The sequence below is a fragment of the Marmota marmota genome, unplaced genomic scaffold (assembly GCF_001458135.2).
Source record: "Marmota marmota marmota unplaced genomic scaffold, marMar, whole genome shotgun sequence".
NCBI classification, from domain to species: Eukaryota; Metazoa; Chordata; class Mammalia; order Rodentia; family Sciuridae; genus Marmota; species Marmota marmota.
In genome coordinates, this window is record NW_026000057.1 from 44,171,473 (window position 1) to 44,191,295 (window position 19,823).

A 19,823-nucleotide genomic window follows, 5' to 3' on the forward strand; every position below is an offset into this window, starting at 1 on the left:
GAAAATTCAAATAAGAACTCACACACAATTGTACACTACCAACCAAGAGCCAAAAAAGAAAGTAAGAAAAGACATACCTGAAAGTTCATCTTTCAAGTCTCTACAGACGTCTGTCTGAATGTAAGCCAAAGGTTCTGGTTTTAGACCATTTTATAAAACCAAAACTATATTGACTTTAGTATACCTTTAATTTCACATAAATAAAGTTCTCCTTAGAAATATTCCCAACACTATGTTTCTACTATAAATCAAGCATGGTAAAAAGTTTAAATGAAGGGTTGGGGATGTGGCTCAAGTGGTAATGCTCGCCTGGCAAGCCCGGGGCGCTGGGTTCGATCCTCAGCACCACATAAAATAAAATAAAGCTGTTGTTTCCACCGAAAAATAAAATAAACAAATAAATACTAAAAATTTTTCTTTTTTTCTCTCTCTCTCTTCTCTCTCTCTCTTTAAAAAATGTTTAAATGAAGACAAACTGAAGCTATGCTGTCTGATTTTATATCAGATATTTGACTTCAAATTCTCTCAATATAGTTTTACAATCCCCCACCCTACACACACACAAAACAAAGTCTGATAATATTAACATTGGAACAGGATAAACACTTCAAAGAAAATAAGTTTTATGAACTAGAGCCCTAAGCATCAATGTGAACTTTCCTCAAGAATAATAGAGGAAAAATTGGTGACTATATGTATGTTAGGAACCTACTTACAAAACTTCAAATGAAAATCATCTAAGATACAAGCAATTTATTGTTTATGGATAGTTTCATATATAATAGAATATAAAGAAAATGAAGACAAAATTCAGATGATACACAAAATTCAGAATACTTGTGTCCTCTCCAATGGAAAACAGTGACATGTGATTGGAAAAAAAAAGGTAGTATCATTCTTTATACTGAATTCAGTGGTGGGGCTAAGTTATTATTATCCCTTAACTTGTAGATATTTTATATACTTTTTGCATATATGAAATGTTTCAAAATTATCATAGCAGAGACACACATAAGATGGATATTTACTTTATCTGGGGTGCGGGGGAGTGGTGGGTGGAAATCATTGACCAAGGCACTAGAAAGCTAGTCTCACAGTAGAAGTGAATAATTATGAGTTGAATGAAAATTAAGTGCACCGCCTGTGACTGCTCTACTATTTTAACCTGTTATTTGAATGATAATGATAGTAATATATTCTAGCTCCCTCAGGATTATATAACTATGTTGCTGTTTTTCGTGATAATTTAATTTATTTCTAAACACACTATGTTTCTACCAGGAATATGAAAGAAGCATTTTTAGTTTGTTGTTCTCTAGATTTGAGACCATTTTCTGGTACCTTGATAATTTGCAGAAGAGGTTTGTTACAATTTCGACCAATTAATTGGCTAATTAATAAGTTACTATTAATATTATCATAGAGATGACAGAATCTAGAAAACCAATCAGAAAATATCTCCTGCATCTCTCCAGGGCTTTTAAGATACCAACCATGAAATTTAAGGATGCTAATGCTGGGTTAGTTTTCTACCTTGCTGAGACTTAGCCACATTGGATGTTTTACTAAAATACTTTGTAATATTTTCTTTTTCCCATGGAGACAATTACTACAACTTGGGTAGTAAAATGGAGCTCATGGACTTTAATTGGGTTCTTCCCCTGGTGTTTCAAGAGATTGCTCTCTGCTCAGTAATTATCTTACTCTAAACTATCCAAAGTGAGCATTAATGTTAGTATTAGATCCATTGCCCTCTAGCCTGTTTTAATTCAAATGAAAGTAGGAAATGCCCAATCTTTAAATTAAAAACTAATTTGCATATAAAACATTAAATTATTCTGAACACAAAACTTTCACTTGGTCACAGGCCTAATTTTCAAATTTACTTTTTTGGGTTGGGGATGTAGCACGGTGGTAGAATGTGTGCTTTTCATTTGCAAGGCCATGATTTTGATTCTCAGTAAAAACGGAAAAAAATACACACACACACACACTTTAAAAAAGTAATAATAATTCTTTGATATTAAAAAGTCTTAAATAAAAATGTCTATAAAAGTCTTGTTTCTAACTTTACATTTTCTTTTTTATGGTGTTGGGGATCAAACCCAGGGCCTTGTGCATGCTAGGTAAATACTCTACCAATTGAGCTATATCCTCAGCCCTACATTTTCTTGATTTTCTATCAAGAAAATAAACATGTGAAATCTAAATAAAATTCTTACAGTAGATTATGATTTCTGAGCAGAATAATTATGTGAGGATTTGCCTTTCTTGTTCTCTTGATATGTAACCCCTATCCAAAATTTCACATTTCAAAAATACTTATGACATAGTTTCATTTGGTACACTTAACAGTAATGTTAGGAAGAGGTCATCTTGAAATTCTTGTTCAAAGGGTCATAAATAAGAAGATAAAAGAGTTCGGAATTGCAAATTCCAGGTGAGTGATGGCACCTTCTCTGTTCCAAAAACATGGCACTGTTCTGTCAGGCATTCCTTTAACCCCTCACTTCCCTCCTGACTCCCAGGAGGACTTCCAGCATACACTGAGCTTTCTTGCTTTCTTCCATATTAACAAAGAAAGTCTAATGTGTGGCCTTCAGGACTGCTACCATCTTGGTTCATGAAACAATATTCCTGTCTATGAAACTAACTGGTGATGGATTTATTACAGGAGCCCCCAAATGTTTCATTCAGGTGGTTCTCCTACTTATTTCATTTATGTTCCTTTTGAGGTTACCACTGAGATTGCAAGTATTGAAACTGATAATTCCTAAATGTACACTGTTGCCCTGACAGTATCAGATAATCTAGATTTTTCTTTCAAAGGCCAAAATATGAGTGTCCCACGTTAAATAGACCTTAAACCATCAATTTAAATCTAACGCCTTATGTTTCTGGTATTTTGCAGCTGCCCAATTCTCTATATGTTGGTTGACACATCGGATACCACTAAGTGTCCACCTCCTTTGCTCCTTCTTTGTCCAGTTTCTGTCACTTCTACTTCAGCATGGACTCTCTTGATCTACCCCTTTAATTCTTATTGCCAAGAAGCTAAGTCCATTAATGGCACAGCTCTGTCCTGGCACTTTTCTACTCCTATCTCCTATCTCATTTAGTGGTCAATACTCTACTACAAATTAGGTTGCTTTACATGGGTATTACACACACACACACACATATGTATATACATATACATATATAACAAATGTTTTATATAGAATATATATATATATATATATATATATATATATATATAGACTGAGGATTGAAGTTAATAAATATATTCAAGGTTAAATATTTTAGTGCTGGAGCTAAGACTCAAACTCAACCTCAAGCTATTGTTTCCTAAAAGTAAGTTTAAATATTCAAGACAGATATGTTCTGGGTTTGTTTCTTATTATACTACTTATTAGCCAGATTCTATAGAAATATCTTAATATTTCTGAGCCCTCATTTTATTTATTCAGAAGATGTACAAAATATTAACCTATTAGTGTTATGTGCCTGTATTTGATTAGCACTTGCTCAGCATATTTAATATGCTAAATAAATACTATATTATAAAAGTTATAATAACTAATATGATTGCATGGTTGTTAATAAATTTATTACTTATTTCCTCAATAACATATACCTGGTGCAAAAATGTTTTTTTGTTCAATCCTAACTATATGGTTTGAGTATAAGATATCCTGCCAATGGTTCTGTGTTAATGCAAGAGGTGAAATAATTAGATTATGAGACCTGTAACTTCATCAGTGTAGCAATTCATTTGTTGGTATAAACATTTGAGCAGACACTGAGTGATAACTGTAAGCAGGTGGGTGGGGCATGGCTGAAGGTGGAGGGTAACTGGGGGCATGACTTGGGGACTATACTATTTGTTCCTAACTCCCCCAACTCTATCTCTACTTCCTGGAAGTGTTCCTCTACTACCCATCCACCTTGGTGTTTTGCCTGTCAAGCCTAGAGCAATAGGATTCTCTGACTATGAACTGAGACCTCTGAAACAATGAATGAACACAAAATAAATGTTTCCTCCTCTAAATTGTTCTTGTCAGATATTTTAGTTATAGTGATGGAAACCTAACACATCAAGTCTAATAATGTCCTTCTCTAGTTTAAAAATCTTTAGCAACTTAAATGGTACCGTGTTTTCAGCAAAATTTAAAAGTGAACTTCCTAAAATTGATAGGTGTTCTGTAACCTAACTACAACCAACATCTACAGTGCTTAGTTTCACAATGTAATTACTTTATCATATCATTCAATAACCACAGCTAACTTATCGTTCTTAAAAGTGATCGTAATATTTTCAACCAAGTCTTAGCTTGAGCTCATCCACTGGACCAAACCACTCCCCAATTCAATTTGCCATTGCTCTGTCCAGCCATCACTAAAAACTCAAATGCTACTTCCTCCATGATGTCTTCTCTGATCTCTGAATTAGTACTTTTGTTCCTATTGTCTTAGATAATTCTGTCATAGCACGTAGTGCATTCTGCCTTATAATGTAGATCATTGTGAATGCATCCTGCCTAATTTACCCAAACCAGGAACTGAATGTTTTATATATATATATTAGAGTACTCCACAATAAAAATGATATACAGAATCTCCAGTGGGTAAGAAATGATTTGGGTATTCAAGTAAACTATATTAATTTACTATGAGATACAGAAATGTTTGTAGTTGGATGTCCAATTTGATGGAGGTATTTATGGTACATATTTCCTCACCTTTTTCATTCTTATTTAAAAGTGAATTTTAATATAAAATTTGGCCATTGTTTAAGTGGAGAAAGAACCTACTTTCTTCCATAAGAGAATATTTGTCTTTCCACTGAGAGAATTAAGTATATGGTTCCATTTGAATTAATTCAGAAGTAAAAAAAAATAAACACTTATATTGGAATTTTAACTAAAAGAAAGAAAATCATGATTAAATATATACTCTTCTGAGCAAGTTTGAGGTTGTTTGGAGTTCACTATCAACTCTGCCAAAATACCTGATATGGAACTTCTCTTGTGAACTAAGCCAAACTCTATTACTAAAAGATTTTAATTGATACAATGAGTCTCTGTGTTTATGTGGAAAATGAACCATTATTTTCTTCTTGATTCACTTGAGGGTCTTCAAATAGTATATCTAATTCTCATAGGCAGGCACCTAAAGAATCTAGAATGTTCTCAGTACAATCCCTCTTGACAACAGATATCTTAGGAGCACTTGGTCAGGATATTAGGAATGCACTTTCAAGAGTCTTCTGATATCTCTCCTGCCCTGGGTTGTTGCTATGACTGACTTCCTGCTCTCCAGATTCCCTGTCACATGTCCTTTAATGAACTACATGTTGTCCCATGTTCTCAAATCTCACATTCCTATGGGACTAAGTCACTCACTTCTGTGCTTTTTTCTCTAGGAGAAGAACCTGCCTACAAACCAGACTCCAGAGACTTGATATTACTCACTAATATCTTTGATAAATGCTAATTACAACAAGCCTTGGCCACTGCCCAGTTCTTTCCCTATACTTTCTGACTGAATGCCAGGTCACCTGCCTAGAATCTGTCCAATAAATTCTAGATGATGCTTGCTTGACTGGCTGACTGGGTCATCTACCAATCCCAAAGGCTATAGTCTTCTACATTGCTAAATATACACTGGTTTGCTATGTATCAAGTCTGGATTCCTTCAAGAACATACCAACCATTCCTTTTTTAACCATACTTTTGATGGTAACCCCATGAACTCAGAGATATGGGGGAGTATGAAAATGTTTTCCTGGAAATTTGTAAAATATAATAAATCTGTCTTAGTTATAATGGTAAAATATAGAAAACTAATCTTGATTATCAGTATATCCTCTCATCTTCTATATTGATGTTCATAGCATCTACAATTTTCTGTTTTCTTAGATTATATCCTTAGAACTCATAATATTTTTTCCTCTTTCTCTTCTAACCATAATTCATATTTGCAAACAAGATTTTAAGATTCTTTGTAATAGATTATTTGTCTTTCTATTTCATAGCAAACTGTTCCTTTTTTAATATCCCAATTCCTACAACGGTAATGCAAATTTCCTTAGATACTTACATCACTAGCAGAATGAACTTTCTCAAGTGTCTTCATCCTATCATTTCCTCATTTAAAAATGATGGAAAGCTTTCCAATGACTTGTAACTAACCAAAACCTTCTCCTTGTATTTTAATATCTTCTACTCTATCTTTTTATTTATTAACATATTTGCTTTAGTCATCAATTATGCACAATTTAGTACTTTTTCCCTTTATATTTCTGAACACATGTTTTTAAATTCAAGACACATATAGTCAAATAAGTGCACAAAATATTTACGTTATGATATTGCTACATTGATTGCTCCTAGATCAAGTTTTAGTGCCAGTCTAGATCCAGACACATTAAAAGCAATACATAGTGAGGATCAAACTACATGGAGTGTGAAGTGTGAGTGTGAAGTGTGAGTGTGAAGTGAATGTGAAAGCTACTTACTTTTGAGCTCCAAGTTCATAACACAACATGTTTTTTTTTTACTTTTGTCCCATACACATATACATATACAAATAACTTGTTTTGAAATAAACTGAAAACAATCCTCAAATTACTTTTTCTTTTAGGTAGTTAATAAATTATTCTGCAACTAATTTGATCCGCACTGAACAGTTGAAGGACAGTAAAATAATTGTCAATTAAATATTCCTAATTTATGTCTGAGGTTACTTTTACACACTTTTACATAATTAAATGTACAAGAAAATGCTTTTCACCACCTAATTCTGTAGTTAACTCATGTAAATGAAAATTCTAAGTGAGAGAGAGGATCAGTGATTTTTCAGAGGCTGAGGTCGAAAAAAAAATCACCATATGCTGGGGTCATTAGAGGATGTGTCACACTGTCAAATGAAGTAGAACTTGTGATATTCCTTTTTAAAAATTTGGATTCTTAAAAATTATTTTAATGCATGTATGCAATATGTAATCTAATAAGTGCAATTAATATTTCATTTTATTATTTCTTTATATTTTGAGATTTCAAGCTCCAGTCTTCTATGTGGTAATAAAATACAGAACAGGTTGTTGCAAGCTACAATCACCCCGCAGTGGTACAGAACAACAGAACTTCCTGCAGTCTAACTATATTTTGGTGTCCATTATCTGACCTTCCATTATCCATCCTCCCCTCTTACAATTACTGGGCTGTAGTAATCACTACAGTCTTTTACTTTGATATATCTATTGAAATATGAGTACATTTTATTGAAAGCATAGAAACTGAGCAAATAGGTCAAGGTAGAAATAAGAAAATCATAGTTGAGCCATAGACAATAGGAAGTCTAACAGAAATAATATATATTGAGAAGAAGTAAGAATAGACCTTGAAAATGTAAGTTTGGGCTGGATCATACAGGACATTAAAATGTTTCATTTTCTTAAGTAGACATGTCTTTTAATCTTACACATAGTACACGTACAATGAAAAAAATGGATCTATTTCCTCAAACATATGTAAGAACTAACAACTAGTATTTGGTACAAACAGAGAAATTTGCAACAGAGAATTGATTAGAGCCCCTAAATTGTTTGTAACATCAAAAATAAATCTGATTTTCATTCCATGTATAAACTTAGTTTCACTATTTTCATAGTCCTCAAAATTCTCATGGGAAGTAGTATTTCTTTTGTCTTAGAGAAATATGAAAAAATTGCATATCATCTTAATTCTACCAAACTCTTATGATCATACTAAATATCTTGATCAAGAGTGAAAAATTGTCTATAAAAGTCAGGCTACTTGGCTATGAGAAAAAAAAATGTATATAGTTTTTTTCTTTCTTTTTCTTTCTTTCTTTCTTTCTTTCTTTCTTTCTTTCTTTCTTTCTTTCTTTCTTTTAATAATCAGGATAGGCCTTTTTTATGTTACTTTCCTAAGAATGCATTGTGCTAAACTAACTGACATTGCTTTTAAAATGAACATTATATGCATGCAGTTAAGTCCATTATGAAAATAGGAGATGTTTTCAAATCAGAAAATAATAAATACAAGTGTGTAGACATCACTTTCAATAGCCTAAGATTATCTGCCAATATATGAGCTTCAAATGTACAGGAGGTACTTTGTGATTGCCTTGCAGAACATATAGATATATTACCAGGTCAAAAAATATGACCAGAGTCCTGATCATTGATAGCTAGTATTTTACTATCTTTTAAGATATAATTAGATTCTGAATGGTTACATACATGAATACTCTCTCTCATATGTTGAATTTTTATGTGCACAATGAAATTTTGTTACAATCAGATGATAGTTATGGAAACTGAGCTTAATTTTGCTTGATTTATAAAAGGATACATTAATTTCTATCTCAGTGGCTTTGATTGGGAGAGGCATGATGAAATGAGATAAAGCATGAAAGGTTCTACAAAGAAAGTAGAGGCATATATAGTTGGTTAAGTAAGGCAGAACTGCATATTAGAAAAAATGGGGTTTTCAAGTTCAGTTAAGGAAACTCATGTACTGTTCACAATATCAAAATGCTGTACTTTAAGAATGTTTACTCATTAATTGTATGATCCATAATTTCATCTCAATGTAGGAATTGGGCTCAAATGAAAGTGTGCTGATGTGAGTGTATGTATATATGTGTTTTGAGAGCATGAAGTGGTACTGTGGAGACAGGACTATGTCTATATTTATTGTTAAATGCTCCCTCATCCTGGTCAAATTGGATGTGCTCCAAGTGTAGTCCAAACATCAAGAATCATCATTAATAATACTTCTATTTCCCTCAATTGTTATTAAGGAACAGAATATCTCTGTCCTCAGAATAACATGAAAATATATCAGTAGCTATGCAAAACCCTTGCTCTAGAAAATTGCTGTAGAATACCAGGGGGTTAGATTTAGCCTCATCTACTAGTACTTGACTAAATGTCATATGGTTAGAAAAGGAACATAAGAATGAAGAACATGAGCCATACAGAATTTTTCTACACATAATTTAAAATTCTTTCCAGTAAAAATCACATTTATCCAAACAATAAAAACAAAATAAAAATCAAATACAAAAATTGGTGATTACTACATAGTCAAGTTCAGAATTGTCTAATATTGTAATGGTAGAATGTGAATCACTTATTTATGAAGGCTAAAAGACAAAATTATTAAAAATAATAGCTGGAATAATTTGTCAAGATTTGCACTAATCATCAGGAAAATGACAAAAAATAGTGATAGTGAGATATCTATTACCTTATGTTCGATAGAATGACTATTATTAACAATTAACAATGTTATTTATTAACAATGATAACAGTAATAAATTTTGGTGAAGCTGTGGAAAAAAGGGAGTGATCCTATATATTCAGCAGGAATGCAAATTTGATAGTAGTCATGGACAAAGCATGAAAATTCTTAAAAATTAAAAATGGAATTATTATATGATCCATGAATTACATTTCTAACTTTATGTAAAGCAAACTTAAAATCAATGAATGAAGGTATAACTACACTTGCTTGTTCATTGCAGCAGTATTCACAATTACCTAAATCTGGCATCCAATTAAGTATCCATCAATGAATGAATGAATAAAGAAAATATAATATAAATACACACAATAGAATATTATTCATTTTCTGGAAAGAAGGAAGTCCTGTCATTTTCAACAGCATGGATTTTGTTAAGTGAAGTAAACAATGTACCGAAAGAGAATTGTTGCATCACATTTATATGAAGCATCAAAAATCTTTGAGTACATGAAAATAGAGAGTAGAAATGTGGTTACCAGTAGATAAGGGGCCTGGAGGTGAAGAAAATATTTATCACAGGATACAAATTTCAGACAGAAAAGACAAATTCAAGAGTTCTGTTGTATAACATGGTAAATTCAGTGTGATTCCATTAAAAATCACTAATAGAGTCAATTTTAAGTCTCCTTACCAAAAAAAATTGTTTGTGAAATACATGTTAATTAGCTCAATTTAACATGCATGAGCTATACACATATACATGTATCTAAACATCATGTTGTACCTAATAAATATGCATAATTTTTAATTGTGAAATAAAGAATAAAAATAAATTTAAAAAATCATTTCTGGAGCTGGATATACAGCTCAGTTGGTAGAATGCTTGCTTTGCATACACAAAACTATGGATTCAATCCCCAGCACCACAAAGAAAAAGAGAAATTATTTCTGAGAGTGACCAGGAACAAACAAAAAAGATGAAAAGTATTTTTCTCTAGGTGACAGTTAAATTAACCTATGTTTTATACATTAAATATTATTTTATGTAGCATTTAACACATATGTACATATGTGCTTGTGTGTATATACACAGTAATGCATATCTATATACCCATACAAACTTTTCATTCTCTCCCTACATGTGAAATGCTCAAGCCTTTGTTAAGTTTTGTTATTTTTTAATTTTCTTTGGAGTTATGCAATTTAGTTTATTAGTACTGGTGAATAGCTGTTTGTTTTTCTATTGAGAATAAGTGTCATGGCTAAATTTGAGTTAGTCAACTTTGTTTAGAATTATAAAAAGCTTTTTAATTCACATTATTCCTTGGACTGAAACTAGAAAACCCTGTCTTTACGGTTTTAGTTAGGAGCCAAACACTTAAGGAACATTTGGAAGCCTGTGACCTCTTTATCACAGGCTTCCAAAATGACTGCAAAATGAAAATAAAACTAGTTCTTATGGTTTAGATCTGAGATGACCCCCAAAGCTCACAAATGAGACAATACAAAAAGGTTCAGAGGTGAAATGATTGGGTTGTAAGAGTCTTAACCCAATAAGTGATTTAATCCTGATAGGGATTAACTGAGTGGTAATTCAAATGGTAGGGTGTGACTGAAAGAGGTGGCAATTGAGGCATGGCTCTGGTGTATATACTCCTATCTGGCAAGTGGAAATCTCTTTCTCTCTGTTTCCTGATCATGAAGGAGCCATTTTCCTCTGCAGCTGAACCCAGAGGAATGGAGTCTGCTATCTCTGGATTGAGACCTCTGAAACTGTAAGCACTCAAATAAACCTTTCCTCTGCTACAATTGTTTTGGTTGGGTCCCCAAGTCTCAGCAGTGAAAAGGCTGACTAAAACACTAATATTTATATCAAATAAATTTATATTATTAGAAAAAATAAGAAAAGAGAAAAAAAGAACAAGAAAAACCCAGACAGAATTCAACTGTGGTCATTTAACCCTTTGTAGCAGTCCCTAAATGAAGCCTTTGGGTCAAAGTGAAGCAGCCCTTCATTCAGTGGCACTTTTAAAACATTTCACTGGTCCATATGTTCTTTGAAGAATTTTCAAGTGTGAATTTGTTTTATTGGTTTTAACCATGTTGTCTAATAGTGGTCGTAAAGTTTTAGGAGGGAAAGAAAAAACAATTATTTTGAAATAGTACCCAGATTTAATCTTTGGAAGATAATAATAACAAAAAATCAAAAGAGATAAAATCTTAACAATTTTTGTTTCTTTTACAATTCTAATTTGTGTTCCCTTATTTTTGTTTATGTTTGCTAGATTCTTTACAGGATCAATTTAGCTGGATATAGCACAAGATAGACCAGGTGAGAAAGCATATAAGAATGTTGAAATGGGATTTTAAAAAAGAGAGAATTTTTTTTTAAGCAGTGTCTCATTATGTTGCCCAAGGAAGTTCTTAAACTCATAAACTCAAGCCATCTTCCTACCTTAGTTTCTCAAGTAACTAAGACTATGGACATTGCACCATGAAGCCCACTTCCATAGTTAGCTTTGTCTTTATCTAATAGCTACTATAGGATGGATCTGTTATGCAGTCAATTGATCATAACCTAGATGAGCTGCCAGTAACACTATTGGATTGCACAAAATAATGGGATAAATTAATAGAGAGAATAATGGGAGTTTCCTGAGGCCAAGACCTTCTAAAACTATCTTCTTTTTATCTATGTTTTCAAGTGCATGGATGTTTTATACTAGCAAACGCTAGGCTTTCTTGAGGTTACAGAAAAATCTTGGGTTGTTGTCACTTCTTGTACTTCAATTATCATGATCAAACCCTATGCCTACATAGGATGATCAGTTCAGAAACAGAATTCTATGACTATATCAGTCTCATTGCTATAAACTGCCACACATGACAGAATAATGGAGTCTGTTCTGAGTGGTTTTAGCTGGAATAGGCAAAGCATAACCAGAGGCAAGAAGACTGAATTCAGTTACATTTTGGGATATTTATTTGGTTTCATCATGAAGCTTCTAGTCTGGAGCTTGCACATATTTCATGTGTGTGCATCTCTCTCTCTCTCTCCTGTGTGTGTGTGTGTGTAATGCTTAAGGCCTAATTTAATTTTTTAAGTGCCTGTTTTACTTAAAAAAACCTTTACCTTAAAATTTCAGTGATTAGGAGTCTACAATATTCAAAATTATATTTTATCAATAAATTTAGTGAATAAATTATGATGTGATTTATAAATGTTCTTACCTTTACATCTTTGACATTCATCCTTGTTCCCTCCTTCCCAACAAAGATGTCATCAATGTCCACAAGGATGTACCTATCCAAGGACAATGTCAGCCTCTTCCCTGACAAGAAGGAGATGGCATCTATGAAGATGAGCTTGTGTAACCAAAAGTTCAAATTGTTGCCAAAAAGAACTCGCTGAATTCCATCATGAAGACCTAGGTCCTGAATTACAGTCGCATAGAGTATTTTGCTAGACAAGGGTGATGGGGATTTTTCGGTCTGTAATTCAGTTAAAAGGACAGGCTGGTAGGTTGAATGATTATATTGGAAAACAGTCCAGTCTTCCCCAGGAAGAGGACCTTTCTCAACCTTGGGGGCTTTGGTAATATGCAGCAAAGGAGACTGAGGATTGACAAAACAGTCCTTCAGAGCTAGATTATTGAAGAGGTTTAGTGGAAAGCCTTTCAATTGTGTACTTGGCAAGATGTTCTCATTGGCTTTATGAAAACCGATTATACTAACACTGTATTCCACACAGTATTTTTCTAAAAGCTCTCGGTTCCATGAGTCCATGCTAACATACTTCAGGATATTTTCATAAATAACTAATGTGTACTTCCCTTTGCCACTGTCTGTAAGGGGAGGTATATCTCCCTTGCCAGGGGCAATGACCATGTGGTACTGAAATCGGCTGGACTCCAAGATAGCTATGATATCTTGACCGAGTTGAGAGTACTGGCTCTCCACAAAGAGGAGGATGGTAGGGTCAGTTTTGGATGTATCGATAGGTTTCACTGTTTTCAGCTCCATTGACCGATAAGGTAGAATTTTGATGTCAGCACATTCTGCTTCTGCAGTGGTTTCAATAAGGGCCATTTCCTGCTTGTAGCCAGAGTAGAGGAAATAGGCAGAAATGACAATGCTCACCAAGCAGAAGGTAGCTAAGAGAACAATCAGTGTTCGAAAACTTCTCCGAAGCTTCACAATGAGATTCATTTTTTAAAATAATGCTTTGGAAACTTTTTCCAACTTCTTTTCCTTAAATTGCCATAGTAAATAAGGTATGAGATGGTGCAAATACCACCTTCCAAAAGTTCATGTAACCATTGCAAATCATGTAAAATATTTGAAGGGATCAAAAATGAGTTAAAACTGGAAGGCAGTGAAGCAGGAGAGCAAAAGTTGAAGGGATTTTGAATATGTCCAATACCAAGAATTGCTGCAGAATCCTCTAAGCATTATCTGAAAAAGAGGATAAAAATAATAACCAAGAAAAACAGGAATATAAGTATTTATGTTTACATATATGCTTGTATTTAAGAAATATATATTCAAAGATAATATTAGTCTGTTAATATGCTAAAATATTAATAGCATGATGTTTATAGTCTAGAATTTATTACTTAGAATAGATTTCTCCATGTTCTCCAGAGTGCAGAACCAAAATATTCGTATGTATATAAGAACACATAATGAGATCACGTTTCAACTGGTTCTCTCAAAATAGAAAAAGATTAGAAAATAAGCGTTAGTTTAAAACGTTAATTACCATAAAAATTGCTTCCTCAGGACCAGTAAACATTATAGATATATAATGTTTATATCCTATAGATATATAGGATTCGACAAGTAAGTACTTGTATGGGGCTTGGAGCAGAACAGCTTTTAAAGAATCTGCTTAAGTCTCTTTAGTGCCAAGCTAAGGGAATGATTTGTGTCTTACATTTTTAGCAGATACATTTTTTCCCTTTAATAATATATTCTCCATCTAGCTTCACAGAGACCCATGTGGTATATGTCCAAATATAGATAGGATTGACCCTATCCATTCCTAAAGGGAAAGTGAAAGAGACAATATAGGAAAAAGAACAAAAAAGGAAACAAGCATCTTTAGATCCCTTTAGTGAAACCAAGGCTAAGAAGCCAAGACCAGAAGAAAAAGCTTGATTTTTCTCAAAGCACATTCTTAATTAGCCTTAATCCAATGATCAAAATTTAGAACTGAATTTTCCATTGTTAATTTTCATTCAAAAATCAAACATATGTGTGCCCCTTAGTTCAAAAGAAAAATAATGTAGAAAGCAAAAACAAAAAACTTTCCCAAACTGCTTCATCACAAGTAGATATGACAGCCCATTACTATTAGATTCTTTTCTTTGTATGTATGAAAGTGAATTTAATGAATTTCTTTCCAAACAAATTTTCTTCAGGGCCTCAAAACTGTGGTAGAGTGCTTAATTTTTTTTTTTCATTTTCAAATTTGCCAAACTAATATCCCTAGAAAAATATCCCAAATAGTTCATGCTATTAGTTTTTGACATATACATTGTAGAAGTATGTCTATGATATACCATGTCACAGAGTATCAAATTTACACGTTTTGCTGTGAGTCATGTATTCCATGGTAAAGAGCAAAGTTTTTGGTTTCCGTATTTTATTTTTTAATTTATTGAGCTGAGTGATTCATGACTATTAAAAATTTATGTCTATTAAATAAAATGAAAATATTGCTTTTTTAAATGTTATGTTCTAAAATGAAGTTTTATTTGTTAGTAATTTAATTTTTTAAAAAAATCAACAGTAAGTTGAAATGATTGTGTTTTTTACCTTAGATTTTCTTTTTCTTTTTTTTTTGTAGTTTATATGGATACAATATCTTTATTTTGTTTATTTACTTTTATGTGGTACTGAGGATCAAACCCCATTGCCTCACATGAGAGAGGCAAGCTCTCCACTACTGGGCTACGATTCCAGCCCTTTACCTTAGATTTTGAGACAATATTTTAAAATATTCTCAGAAGTTCACTATATGAAATTTCAAAATTTCTACCATATATTTTAAATATTTTAATTTGCAGATTCCAGATATATAAACAAATGTGAATTTTTCCCTATGAAATGCAGTGTGCCAATGAGAAATATTTTAAAGGGAAAATTATTTCTGCATGTTGGGGACTTACTGACACTGTTTCAAATAGAGTTTTTTAAGATAATTATTTTTTCTCCCAAAGCTTTTTAAATGTTTCAGTCTTTTTAAGTAAATCAATTGAATTCTACTAAAACAAAATGAAACATGGCAATAAAAAGACTTTGGTAAGTTTTAAAATATTTAAACCAATTATTTTATATCTTTTTGTGTACTTTTGAAATGTTCACAAATAAATTTAAAATATACAATTAAATTAAATATAAAAATACACATATATAAATATTGGAAAAAAATTGGAATTTGTCAAGAGTGATTATCCAATGTTATATTGCATCCATTTCTAGACTTCTAGTAGTGCATGTATATGATTTAAAAGTCCACCTAAGCAAACCCAGAAATGGCCCCATCCCAGTCACATTCCAAATGGTCCCACAAAAGCAAATATCCACTTAATCCACAAATGTTGGTAATTTGTTTAGTATTTTTAGAATAAATTTAATCAATAGATTTATAAAAAAGTAAATGTATAAGTTAATATTTCATTAAAGCATTACCTATTCCGATATAAAAATGTGATCTTTTGAATCATATGATCTTTTGAATACAAAAAGTACAAGATGTCAGTTTTGCATATTAGAACATCTCTTCCTAATATGCAATAGTGAAAAAGAAGGGAAAAAAAAGCATATGGGACTAGAATCTGCCAACCCAAAGAATAAGTAAAATTTAAATGTGACATTTATTTAACATTAATATGTTAGAATTAGAAGAATGACAGATACATATTATCACAACAGTAGATAAGTGTGTTCTCAGCATGTGTGTGTTTTAACTTAAGGACTTATCCTCACCATTCAAATTTTTTATTTCTCCTTCCTTAAAAAAAAATGGCTATTAGAGGTACAGAAGACTGGATCATAAAAGGTGATACACCAGCAGTGTTTACTTATATTCCATATCTGAGATAAAAAATGGTAAAGGACATCGGAATGCCAAAGACATAGTCTTCTTTGTTTCCATCTCTTACCTCGTGTCTTATCTCCTAAAAAAGAAGAAGAAAAAAATCAAGTTAGGGGATGGGGGTAGGTCAAGAGTAACCAATGTAAGACTCTTCAGTTGTCAATGGAAGTCAAATGAAACAACTGAGATCATTTTTCAAAAAAGACACACAAGTTAAATGAGTCAGATAAAATTAATGTCATTTATTTCAGGATAATAATGAAGACATTTGAAAAAAAAACTGCCCCAGAAATATAAAAACATGTAGCACATGATCTTAAGGACACTAAGGTAATATGCTAAAATTTTTATTTTATCTTAATCCAATGCTTTCTGCAGGATGAACCTGAGACCAGTTAGCAACAAATGGAAACATATGGGAGCTCTTTCCTTTCCTTTCACAGTGATGTCAATATTTTTATTATAGATTGTTTAGATAGTGTATGGCTTATTGAGTAAATTTCGTGTATGGAAAAAAATAGTTTTTCCTTAAGCAGCACACCAAGTAAGTTAAATAGGCTTTGGTCCTAATTTTATAAATCTGACCTTTCATGTATTTGAATACTTCTGTTGTTAATTATTTGGAAAGGGAGACTTGCTATTGGTCATAACAACCTTTCCCAAAATGGGTTGCAAGATCCCTGTGTTGAGTCTGGTGAGGAGAAGAAGGCAAGAAGCTGAGCTCTTTGTTCTCACTCTTGGTTTTTATTTGCTTTGTTTTACATTCTAGCCTTCCAAGTGTCATTCATTCCTCAGTATTAGTAGAATAAATATCTCCCAAAAGTTTTAACTTTTAAAATTAAATAATATAAATATATTATTGTTTTGTATATCTATTTTAACATCAGTCCTTGACTTATTTTCAAAATGTGTTCAAAGATTCTCTAAAATATAGTTTGCAAAATACACTTGCCAATGTTTCTAAATCATTGTAAATCTTTTGTCATCTCTGGAAGCAGCAAGGAAATTAATATACAAAGCAATTATAAATACTATTATAGCTGTTGTTGTGTTTCACCCCTTTGGAAAAACAGAAATTCAGATGAAATCTAGGGGCTATAATTGTTAATATTTTTAAGTGGTTTAATGAAATCACCAAAGTTCAGCTGAAACTTTAACAATAATAATATTTACTATCATTTAACTACTTGCTAATAACTATGCTACATTCTTTGCTCTCCTAATTCTGTTTAATCATTAGCCTATTTTTAAAATGAGGAAATTGAGATTTAGAAGGTTTACAAAAGATGCTAGAGTAAACTACTAAATAATTGTGATCCTGGGCTGGGGTTCTATGTTCTTCCAGTTGAGAAAAATCAACAAGTTAGATGAAGCCAACCATTTGCCACTGAGCGTAATTAAATAATTTAACCACATCAGCAAGTTTTATTTCAAGTTTATAAATTCAAACATTCAAAGATAGAAATGTCTACCAAAAATACAGAAAAAAATATAGAAGCGGATCAATATAAAAAAATGCTATTTATGAGTGGGGAAGACCTAAACATTTGCTGTAATTTGACCAGTTTTGACTTTTCCAGGTACCTAAGGGAAAAATATTTGATCAATTACTTTGTTTCTGCATATTTCATGAGTGTTTGTTTGCTCTCAGAAATCATGTAAAGAATTGACTCTTATCTCATACTAATGAAACAGTTTTTTTTTAAATAAAAATCTGTAATATAAACATTTAAACCTTTGTTCCCATATATCAGCAGTACTTTGGTGTGAGTTTCCAAATTTATAATTCTCTTACAAGGAAATGTTATATTTTTCAAATCACAGGTCTCCAGTACATAAATGAAATGAAATAAACAGAATAGACATATTGACATATTTCAAGTACTATAAGTATTCTATTATAAATCTTTAGCTTGTTAGTTGTGTGATTTTACATGTGTGTATATGTGTATCTGGATCCTAATATAAGTTTATTTTTTATGCTGGGTCAAGTACATTTGAGAAACAGTAATCAAGAGGGAACAGATGATTCAAAGTATTTAACATCGTTTTAAGAATATTATAAATATATGATAGGTTTTAGCTAAAAATCAATGTGGTCTCTTAATTCTGAGTAGTTTCTGAAAATACTCTGAATTTATTCAATAGAAATTAGGTCTAGGTTGATATCAACTGGTTTAAATCCTTGGAAGTTCCTTTCAGCTTCTAGGCCACACTATATTCTGATATTTTTTCAAGCAACAACAACAAATTTTATGCTTACATAAATCACAACTTATTTTTTTTCCAAAATGAAGGTACAAAGTCATGAGTAACTGTTACATTTAATCAGAATCAAATTAGCATGCTACTTTATGATATTCTGAAAAATAATCTTTTCTACTCCTGTAAATAACCAGTTGATTATCACCTAACTTTTATACACTTCATATTTTCTTGATTTTAGTGACATAATATAAATTTCTTTCAGTCCCCAAAGTGTATATTTTTACCAGTACAAGCTCCTAAAAGTGTCATTTCAAACATAAAAGATGACATTACCACCCCTATATTATATTGTAACATAATATTATACTAGGTACATAGCTCTGAGCTATCAGCTATGTTCACACTTCAAAAGATTATAAAGGCAACTCAGTAAATAGAAGAGTAAATGTCAGGAGATTTCTTTTATCTCCATTTTCTGCAGTTACATAAAGTGCCTATTTACCATTTTCTTAGGTCTTGTTTTCTAAAGCAGGGAACAACATGATTTTTAAAAGAAAGGGTGCATTTTTATTAAAATCAAACTGCAAATATCGATGTATTCCTCTTGTTTATTACAAAAACATAAGGACCTTGAGAATAGACACACCTGCATAGATGTTGGTTCTGCTTTGCCATATGAAATTTATTCATTTATTTGTTTAGAACTAGGGATTAAACTCAGGAGTCCTTAACCACTGATCCATATTACCATTCCTTTTTATTTTATTTTTTTTTATTTTGAGACAGGGTTTCAGCAAGCTTAGAGACTTGCCAAGGCTGGCTTTGAATTTGTGATCCTCCTGCCTTCCGAGCTGCTGGGATTACAGGAGTGCAACACCATGTCTGGCAGCCATACAAAATTTAGATATGAGGGCAGAAATACTATCTGCAGCCAAATTTAGAGGTCTAGCAATCACTGCTTGAAACTTGTCATTTGTTTTTAAAATTAAGATTTTATCATTAACTTCAACCCTTAACATTACTGAAATGATAATCATATCTCCAGAATGTATGGGACAGAATTAAATAGACTTAAAAATTTTGGGATGCCTGTATCTGTCCTAAGGATTCCTGAATCTAGACGATTCCCTTAGAACCTAGAGATGACTCTGTGATAGATCTCAGCCATTTGTCTCATTTTGTATAGATGTGGAATAATATTTTCAGTGTGACATTCAGAATCAAAAAAGAACCAG

The 19,823-nt window shown here is 32.1% G+C and overlaps 1 protein-coding gene across 2 annotated transcripts in view; it reads right to left on the minus strand.

Annotated features, from left to right (window-relative positions):
• Nucleotides 1–19,823, minus strand: part of Ndst4 (N-deacetylase and N-sulfotransferase 4) — a 267,266-nt gene that overhangs the window by 222,704 nt on the left and 24,739 nt on the right. The window contains exons 1-2 of one of the 2 annotated variants that reach the window (XM_048813840.1): nt 16,272–16,458; nt 12,510–13,733 (exon numbers count right to left, since the gene is read on the minus strand). In XM_048813840.1, the coding sequence (XP_048669797.1) occupies nt 12,510–13,487 (978 nt within the window). In that variant the 5' untranslated portion in view covers nt 13,488–13,733; nt 16,272–16,458. Of the gene's footprint in view, nt 1–12,509; nt 13,734–16,271; nt 16,459–19,823 lie in introns of those variants that run through there. The other variant, XM_015484669.2, reaches the window with a different exon arrangement.